Genomic DNA, 9,624 nt, shown 5'->3' on the forward strand with positions numbered 1-9,624 from the left:
CTAAGGGTGTATCCATAGGCAAGTAGATTTACCCTTCTAGCCCTCAGTTTCCTCCTGTGGGAAAAACAAATCACTTGGGATGGTCGTGAGGATGCTGTGCGCTCATGATCCTAAAGCTCTTGGCACAGTGCCTGGCAGAGACTAAGCACTCAACTAAGGGAAGTTGTTTTAAAAAGAGGTAAAAAGAAGGGCAGACAGCTGACAAACACCCCCTCACTTTGCATCTCCCCGCCTTGTCTGGCCAGCTGTGGCTCATTCCAGAGAGGACCAGTGGTCCATAGATTCCCAAGCCTTTTGTCCTTTTTTTTTTTTTCAATTTTTTTTTAACGTTTATTTATTTTTGAGACAGAGAGAGAGCATGAACGGGGGAGGGGCAGAGAGAGGGAGACACAGAATCTGAAACAGGCTCCAGGCTCTGAGCGGTCAGCACAGAGCCCGACACGGGGCTCGAACTCACGGACCGCGAGATCATGACCTGAGCCGAAGTCGGCTGCTTAACCGACGGAGCCACCCAGGCGCCCCAAGTCTTTTGTCCTTTAATGTCACCAATGCAGAGATATTGGAGGTAGGGCTGAAAACCCTTGAGAAGGTAGTTTAACACCTAGCACCCCAAGGCCTTCCTGTCCAGGAAAGGTAGCCACACAGTACTCAGAACAAGTTTTGAACGGAGACCTAGGTTCTGATCCAATCGCTGCCATTTTCCTGCCATGTGTCATTGAGCAACCAATGCAACCATTCTGAGCTTCCATTTCATCCCTGTAAAATAGCGATAATTATACTGACCTCCTAGGATTATGGCTCATTGATTTCTTCCTTCAGTCAATTGACACTCTTGCTATGTTCCAGCTGTTTCAGGAGATACAGTGGGGAAACAACAAAAAGTATCCCTGACCTCATGGAGCTCTCAGTTCAGTGGGTAGAGAAAAATATTAGCCCAACGGCGACAAAAGCAAGTGAAAAATCGCAGAAGTGACAAGTGTTTTGGAAGGAGAGTGTGTCAGTCAGGATAAGCTGCTTATGCTGTGGTAACAAACATCCCCCAAGCCTTACGGCTTATGATAACAAAAGTTTATTTCTAACTTATGCGCCATGTGTATTGTGGGTCAGCTGGAACTCCGCCCGTACCTCGACCCAGGCGGGCAGAACACCCTCCATCTCAAGGGCTATGGGTTCTGCACAGAGGAAAGAGGACTCCAGAGTATTTTGCTCTGGAATCTGCAATCTGGAATCTGGAATCAGGAAAGAGAAATTCCAGAGTATTTTGCTCTGGAATTAAGTGCTCTAGCTTAGAAGTGACTTGGATTACTTCTGCCATGATCTCATGGTTCGTGGGTTCGAGCCCCGCGTCGGGCTCTGTACTGACAGCTTGGAGTCCAGAGCCTGCTTCAATTCTCTGTCTCCCTCTCTCTCTCTGCCCCTCCCCTGCTCATGCTCTGTCTCTCTCTCAAAAGCAAACATTAAAAAAGAAATTCTTAAGAAGAAAGTATCAGCAAGGAGCTAGGAGGTCTGAACAACTAGATGGAAATTTGAGAACCAAAAAATACTTTAGCCAAAGGAAAAGGCTCACTGGACGGACGGAAGAACCCAGCAGAGAGGACCCAGGGAGGTGACAGCAAACTTGATCAACAGACGTTCTCCAACCTGAAGACAAGATGGGGGGGGGGGGAATCAACAGCCTCAGGGACCCGTGGGACAGCAGCAGGTCTAACATCCATGTCCCAGGAGACAAGAGGGGAACATGTGGCTGAGAAAATACTTGCCGAATCTAATCTGGGGACGCGGAAGTGAGGGAGAGCAAGGCCCGAGAGGGGCTCACCTGATGAACGGGCATGGATGGGCCGGTTGCCACTGTGCCCACCTGAAGGTCGGTGTCACTGAAGAGCCTGAGGGAAGATGTTGGATGCGCCCCAGACCAGTGGCTCCCACCGCCATCCCTCTTGGGTAAGGATTGCTCCCGGGGGCACCAGCTGCCCAGCTGCCGGCCTGGCTCCTGAGGGGAGGCAACTGTCTGCGTCACCGCTGAAGCTGCAGGGGACCTCAGGGGGACAGGGGGTTATGGGGCGGGGGGGCGTTTGTTGCCTACCGCTGCGTAACAAATGGCAGTACACTAAGTGGCTTAAAACCACACACGTGCATGATAGCCCAGTGTCCAGGGGTCAGGAGTCCGGATGCGGCTCCCTGGGGTCCTCTGCTCAGTCCAAGTGTCGGTCAGGCTGTGTTCTCATCCGGATGCTCGACGGAAGAACCTGCCTCCGGCCTTACTCAAATTGTTGGCAGAGTTTATTTCCTGGGGACCGTGTGACTGAGGCCCGGGCTGTCACCTCAGGTCCTAAAGACTACTTGTGGCTCCTAGAGGCCGCTCACGGTTCGCACCAAGCGGGCTTCCGCGCCATGGCTGCTGACCTCACCCGGCCAGCGAGCCTCTCTCCGCATCCGGGAGGCTAAGACAGAGTCTCATACAACGTAGCCTCATCCAGGGGTGACATTCTGACCCCTTAACAGTAAGAATATGAATGTGGTTAGAAGCAAGTCACCGGTGCCATCCACACTGGACGGGAAGGGGAACCCCACAAAGCGTGGACACCAGGAGGTGAAAATCACTGCGGTCACCTTAGTGTCTGCCTGCCGCCGGGGGACGTGGACTGCCTTGGCTGTGGACCGTGGTCCTCAGGCCTGGGGGCAGCCTGTGCTTGGCGCTGGCTGTTCCACCCCCGGCTACCGCGCCATGTGCCGCCGCGGGTGCAGGAAACCGGGGGTTCTGGGGAGCTGGTCGGAGGGCCCCAAGGTCTTCCTTCACTCTCCCGTTGCTGGCCCCATCTCAAGTTTGCTGTGTGACCTCAGGCAGGGTGCTTGAGCCCTCTGTGCCTTGATGTCTTCAACTACAAAACGAGGTTTGGAGGCGCCTGGGTGGCTCCGTCGGTTAAGCATCCGACTTCGGCTCAGGTCATGCTCTCACGGTTCGTGGGTTTGAGCCCCACGTGGGGCTCTGTGCTGACAGCTCGGGGCCTGGAGCCTGCCTCAGATTCTGGGTCTCCCTCTCTCTCTGCCCCTCCCCCGCTCGAACTCGGTCTCTCTCTGTCTCTCAAAAATAAATAAACGTTAAAAAACTATTTCAAAACAAAGTTCGGAGGAACCCCAGCCTCATGGGTGGGTGGCTGTGAGGACATAAAGTTCATGAAGGGTGTGAGTTCTGATCATGCCAGGAAGTTCACAAATATTTGCCATTGCTGTCATCATTATTCTCTGCCTCTGTTTCCCAACGGACCCTGTTTAGTTCTCCACGAATGTCCTCCCGATTCTGCAGGAACCTTTGCGTCTGTGGGCACCGTGAGAAGCCTTAAGTGTTTTGGCAACAGTGTCTGGTAAGCGAGGAGTGAGCTCTGCCCTCTGCTCAGGGGCAGAAGCTCTGTTCTGGAAGTTTCAGATCTGTCCAGTGGGATATCAGGGCAACGAGTTTTACGAGGCATTAATATTTTATTTCTCACTCTTGCACTCTGTGGAACAGTGTATATAATTTCTGGGAACAACTAGGCTTGGTGACTCCCGTGGGTCAGCTGGGCCAGGCCTGGCGCCTTGTCCTGGTAGAACGGGTCTGTCTCTCCTTCTTGGGGCTCTCTCTCCACTGCAAGAGCCAGGAGGGGTGACACAGGTCCGGCGGCCCGGGGCTACGACCCTGGGAACACCCTCTGCCTCGGACAGATATGGCTAAGCCTGAAAGCCCTCAGCACATCTGAGGGAGTGCGGGGCAAAGACGACCAAGGAAAGGCAGAGCCCAGTGCGGATCTGCAGGTCGGGGTGTGACCCCCCCCCCCGCTACCCCCTCCCATCCTGTCTCAGCCCTTGTCCTCGGGGGAATGCAGTAAGCTGCCTAAGGTGGCTACAGTTTACCAACTCCCAGAGACTCGCCCTGAAAACGGTGAGTTCCATCTCTCCGTCCTCCCCGTGAGGAAAACAAGACTTGAGCTCAAACTGGAGCGCCCCCACCCCCCACCTTCCAATTACTGGACAGCAGTTGCCTCCGTTTCCTCATCTACGGGATGGGGATTGCTAAGGGGTTAACCGAGCAGGACCTGGAACAGGGAAGAGCTCATCAGCCTTCGCTGTGGCCATGGGCCTGTTCTGCACCTGCGGGCACCGCCTCTGCCGCCCCCCACCCCCCCGGAAGTGCCTTGGGAAGGACAGTTAAAGTGACGGAGACACAGGAGGCCAAGTGTCCTGGGCACAGAGGGCTTGCTTCATTTCACCAGCAGCACCCGGTGACTGCTTTTGCCCTGGGAAGGGTGGAAGATCTTGAGCAGCAACCCCAGCAGGCCCAGGACTGTGCCCAGCAGCAGCAGCAACTTGAGCCCCTTGAGGATGGAGCTGGCCTTCCCCTCCTGGGTCTTCCCTTTCCCCCGGTGTGGCCCGCCTTCCTCTTCCCTGAGAGTCTCCGCCGTGCCTGGAAAGGGCACGGGGTTGAACCGGGCCATGAGCTCCTGCTGCACGAAGCACTTGTAAATGGCCGGCTGGAAGACCCGCAGTTGCTTGCCGCCGTTGGAAGGTTCCAGAATGGTGTCCAAGTCCTGGCTGGAGAGCTGGCTCTGCCAGGTCAGGGGGATGTTGTCGGCTTCCCAGAGGATGGGCCTGCAAAGGAGGACAAGGTCAGCTGCTGTGGCCCCGGGGGGTACCTGGGGGACTGGTGTCTGAGAGGAGATGGGGACAGCGGCGCCCTCCTCCCTGGGGAACAGCGCACAGGGCATGCCCTCCAAGAGTGCTACAGAGCAGGGGAAGGTGGGGACGGGTGTCGGGGAGCTCAGAGCCCCACCCCCACTCAATCTGAGACAGGAAAATGCCTCTAGCTCTTCAAGCCTCCCATTGCTCATCTGAAAACCGGGGGGTGTGACTATACCTGCCTCTGAGGGTTACTTGGAGGAATCAGCAAGAACGCACCCCCCCCCCCACTCCCCCCGCCGCTTTCCTGGCCGGGCCTCATTTTCCCCACTCTGTCTCTCACTTAGGCTGCCCCAGCCACATTGGCCTCCTAGGTGGTCCTCCAGGATGCACCTTCCTGCCTCAGGGCCATTGCCCTGGCTGTTCCCTCTGCCTCGAGGGCTGTGCCTCAGCACACAGGGCTGGCTCCCTCATCTCCTTTCAGTGCTGGCAACTTCTCAGCCCGTTGTGACCGAGGAACAGAAAGGAGACCCAACAGATGGCATTGACAGGGCCAGTCATCGTGCAAGGGTGGGGCTTTGCGTCTGGACAGGCATTTGCCCCTTAGACATCACAATGAGCCCGAGAGGCCGGGGCCACCAAGACCTCTGTACCGAGTTGGATCGTGTCCTCCCCAAATTCGTGTTCTAAACCTCAGGACGTGACCTTCTTTGGAAATTGGGGTGTTGCAGATGTAATTAGTGAAGACGAGGTCAGACTGGAGTAAATCCCTGGACCCTAAATGCAATACAACCTGGGTCCTTTTGAGAAAGGGAGAAGAGGGGCGCCTGGGTGGCTCAGTGGGGTAAGCGTCTGACTTTGGCTCAGGTCATGATCTTGCAGTTCATGAGTTCGAGCCCCGCATTGGGCTCTCTGCCGACTGACGGCCTGGAGCCTGCTTTGGATTCTGCGTCCCCCTCTCTCTTTGTCTCTCCCCCACTCACGCTCTCTCTCTCTCTCTCAAAAATAAACATTAAATAAATTTTAAAAAAAAGAAAGGGAGAAGAGACACAGACCCAAACACACAGGGAAAATGCCGAATGATGACAGGGACAGATGGGGGGGGCAGGGGGATGCAGCTACAAGCCAAGGAAGGCCAAGGATTGCCTGCCACTCCCAGGAGCTAGGCAGAGGCAGGACAGATTCCACCCAGCATCTCACAGGGCACGTGGCCCTGGTGACGCCTTGGCTTCGGACTTCTGGCCTCCAGAACTGCAAGAGAATACATTTACATTGCTGTAAGCCACCCAGTGTGTGGTACTGTGTTGTGACAGCCTTAGGAAATGAATGCAACCCGCACTCTACAGACAGGGAGACTGAGGCCCAGAGGGACACCACAGGCCCAAAGTCGCACAGCTGGAAAAGCGGCAGAGCTGGGAGTGGAGCCCAGGTCTGGATGAATCCAGAGTCCAAGATGTAAACCTCACAGGAAATGCCACTCGACTCGGCTCCCTTGAGACCCGGCAACTCCTAAAGCCTCTGGGGACCTCCCTTGATTCTTATCTCAGGTCCCCAGTGACTGGCAGCCAGGGACTCCTTGTCTGGTAAGCGGCGTGGAGTGGGCGGCCCAGTCCAGGTAAGAGGAGAGGCTCGTGTGCCCTTTCCTGCACTTCTGAACTGGGTGGCGGGGGAGGGTTATAGGGAGTAGCTGTTACTTTTGTACTTAAAGGAGGAGGGGAAAAAAGGAGGAAGGGACGCCATGGAGAGAGGGTGAGAAGGAGAAGAGGTCAGAGGTCACAGCTGGAACAAGGGAAAGCAAACCAGATGGAGGTGGCGGGTTCACACTGACAGAGCCTGTGGCTACAGAGGCCCCAGGGGGTTGCTGGGGCCCCCACCTTGCAAGGGAGGGGCCATCCCTGGCACGCGGGGCTGGAGGCCACGGGGACTCTGCAGCCAAGCTTGCAGGATTTAGGGCCACCGTGTATCTCCGCACCCCCCCCCCCCCCCCCCCCCCCCGCCACTCCGGGCAAGGACTGTGCCTTCTGAGAGCTGCAGCTTCTTCATCTGTAAATGGCCCCCCTGGGGCCCACGGCTCTGGCTCTGGGGCTGGGATGCAGCCCGTGGCCAAAGTGCAGGGCTGTGAGTGGTTGTAATTCTTCTCACCAGGGTCAGGGTCATCAGTGCGGGCGGCTTAGGGAAGACAGGCCAAGGGGAGATTTCCCAGGGGCTCCAGGCAGGAATACAAGAACATGAGTGTGCGTTCTGCGAGGCAGACCCTGATGGGTACCCTCCCGGGGCAGCCTCCTCTCCTCAGGGCTCTCTGATCCTCCCCAGTGAGCAGAGGTCTCAGGGTCCCACAGCGTTCTGAGCTTCCCCCGGCATAGCCTCATTACTCACGTGGGCTTCTCCCATCCCAGCCCTGACCACCCCGGGCTGTCCACCCCCCACCCCCACCCCCAGGCTGGGGGCTTCCGCAGGGGTGTCTGATGAGCGCCACAGCCACAGCATGGCCGACCACAGGAGCGGCCACAGAATCGGCCAAGCCCTCCGGAAGGGTCAGCGGTCCTGTTCTACCTGTGTGACTCAATTGTGTGTGGGCGCCAGGGGGCTCTTACCAAAGGCACATCTGATGAGGCCAGCAGAGAGCAATCTGACCATGTGGGTCCCCTCCCCTCTGCAGGAATTCATCATGAAGGCTCCCAGCCTGGGGGACCCTGGCTAGGAGCCAAGGGCAGGGCTGGTGCCTGTCTCCATCACCTGTAGACAGATCCCAGGGGGCAGGTGAGCCACACGGATCCCGACTCCTCAGTGATCTCAAAGTTGTCAAAGGGGACGTAATCCGACATCAGTGCCGTGCACGGGACGTGGCAGGCGTCCACCTGCATCTCGGGCCGCATGCGGCTGGACCACACCTTCCTACCTCCCAGATACAGCCAGCAGGGCATGGGTTCCTGCAGGGGCTCCTCGATGTAGCAGTACCCCAGGCGTTTCCGCTCGCCCAGCCCCCCACAGCGGTTACAGTCCTGCCAGGGCTCCCAGCGGGTGAAGACGATCCCTTTGCCACCCAGACTCAGGCTCTCGTTCTGCAGGGGCTTCTGACCCAGTCCCTTGTGTGTTATGTGCAGGGTGCTGACATCCTGGAAGTCAATCTCATACTGTACCACTCGGAGGCCGTCCTTGTCCTGGCAGTGGTAGAAACCCGTCTGGGAGGGCAACGGACTCCGAATGAGAACGCCGCTGTCAGGTATGATTTCTATGTTGGAAGCACTGGAGAGTGTGTGGGACCAGCTGGTCCCGTCTTGCAGGAAGAAGTACCACTGTGACCCAGAAGAGTTGCAGGGCAAGAAGACGTCATTGTCCGAGAGGAGGGCTCTTTGGCATTGTTTCTCGTTGGGACAGCTAAAGGAGACATAGAACCCTGGCAAGGGGACAGCAAAGCTGAGCAGCAGCCACAGGGTGGTTAGCATGGTGGACTGGGACTGTGGCGGTGGGCAGGGCACCACGCTGGCCATTGTGAAGTCACCCATGAAACCCAGGCCAGCCCTGGGCAGCAGGCTGAATTGTAGCTCACCTCATGGCTATGTGAGGTCACAATCCCCGTTTGACTGGTGACAGTTTAACAACTCTATCTAATATCTATTCCAAGCCCTCCACTCTGCTGGGATAGGAGGAAACTTAATTTGTCTATTCAGGATTTTCTCTACTATTCCCTGCTCTGGCATTAACGTGTCTCATGTGAACGTTCAACACATTTTTCCTGAACACCTACTATGTTCTGTACACAATTCTTAGTGCAGGGGGTGGAGAGGTGAATAAATTCTGTCTGGTTACCATTCTTATGTCCTACCCCTCTCCCCCAGCCTCTCCTCCCCAGACATGCTGGCCTCCCTGCCACCTTCTGAAAACATCAGGCAAGCAAAGGGCTCCTGCCCCAGGACCTTTGCATGTGCTGGCCCCAGACTCTTGCCACAGATATCTGCATGATTCGACTCATCTTAAACAAGCAAATATTTTTCTCAGTGGTCCCCTTTCCAAACCCTTTCCTAAACTCCTTCTCAGTACTGAAATTAAAAACAATTATTGTGCAGGCTTGATATGCCATCGCTCACTCATTTCACAAGTTTCCTGAATGCCTATCACGTGCCTTATTCTAATCACAGCCCCAAACAGGTTAGACAAAGCCTCTTCCCTCTTGGACTTACCTTCTAGTGGAACAGACAGATAATAAACAAATATATAATACACAATACCAGATACAGGTGATTCTCCTTATTCATGGTGGTTATGTTCTATAAAGTTGCTGAATTCGCAAATACTGAACATTGTTTGTAGGAGACATACAGACTTAAGCAAGGTCCTACGAGCCTTTGGTCATAACATTTTCTGTCAACTGCTCAACATATAACTTTGCTATATGTATATTTTTGTTTAAAGGCCTCTTAGTTAATATATATCGTTAATTAATTAACAATGAACTTGTACACAACGGCACTATTAACTCATGCCTGAACAATGCTTCTCTAACACACGTGTTTTCTTGACAAGACATGTCACAGCCTTCTCGTGCTTAGGGACACTGGCTAACATGTCAGCACTGCCTGGGAGCCATTTTATTATTATTATTTTTTTTTTTAAATGTTTTTTCAACGTTTATTTATTTTTGGGACCGAGAGAGACAGAGCATGAACGGGGGAGGGGCAGAGAGAGAGGGAGACACAGAATCGGAAGCAGGCTCCAGGCTCCGAGCCGTCAGCCCAGAGCCCGACGCGGGGCTCGAACTCCCGGACCGCGAGATCGTGACCTGGCTGAAGTCGGACGCTTAACCGACGGAGCCACCCAGGCGCCCCTGGGAGCCATTTTAAATAGTGAAATCATCAACAAAAAGTACAAAAATGCAACAACAACAAAAAAAGTGGCACTAAGCAGACCATGAAAAAGGATACTTGTTAATAGTATGATAGCTGAAACCAGAAGGCAGTGTCTCCCTGTTCAACC

The 9,624-nt window shown here is 55.0% G+C and overlaps 1 protein-coding gene across 1 annotated transcript; it reads right to left on the reverse strand.

Annotated features, from left to right (window-relative positions):
* Positions 1-4,213: 4,213 nt before the first annotated feature.
* LOC125153576 (protein FAM187B-like) lies at positions 4,214-9,245 on the reverse strand. The gene is made up of 2 exons (XM_047836923.1): positions 7,387-9,245; positions 4,214-4,623 (listed from the first exon to the last, which is right to left on the reverse strand). The coding sequence occupies exons 1-2, from the start codon at positions 8,154-8,156 to the stop codon at positions 4,236-4,238; spliced, it is 1,158 nt and encodes a 385-aa protein (XP_047692879.1). The 5' UTR covers positions 8,157-9,245; the 3' UTR covers positions 4,214-4,235.
* Between the last annotated feature and the right edge of the window lie 379 nt (positions 9,246-9,624).

The sequence above is a fragment of the Prionailurus viverrinus genome, chromosome E2, assembly GCF_022837055.1.
Source record: "Prionailurus viverrinus isolate Anna chromosome E2, UM_Priviv_1.0, whole genome shotgun sequence".
Taxonomy (NCBI): Eukaryota; Metazoa; Chordata; class Mammalia; order Carnivora; family Felidae; genus Prionailurus; species Prionailurus viverrinus.

Excerpts from the sequence above, each read along its gene's own strand:
- LOC125153576 (XM_047836923.1), bottom strand. The coding sequence starts at position 8,156 with ATGGGTGACTTCACAATGGCCAGCGTGGTGCCCTGCCCACCGCCACAG. Across the intron at positions 4,624-7,386 it reads CCCCTGGGATCTGTCTACAG|GCCCATCCTCTGGGAAGCCG; the intron begins GTGATGGAGACA and ends CCTCCTTTGCAG.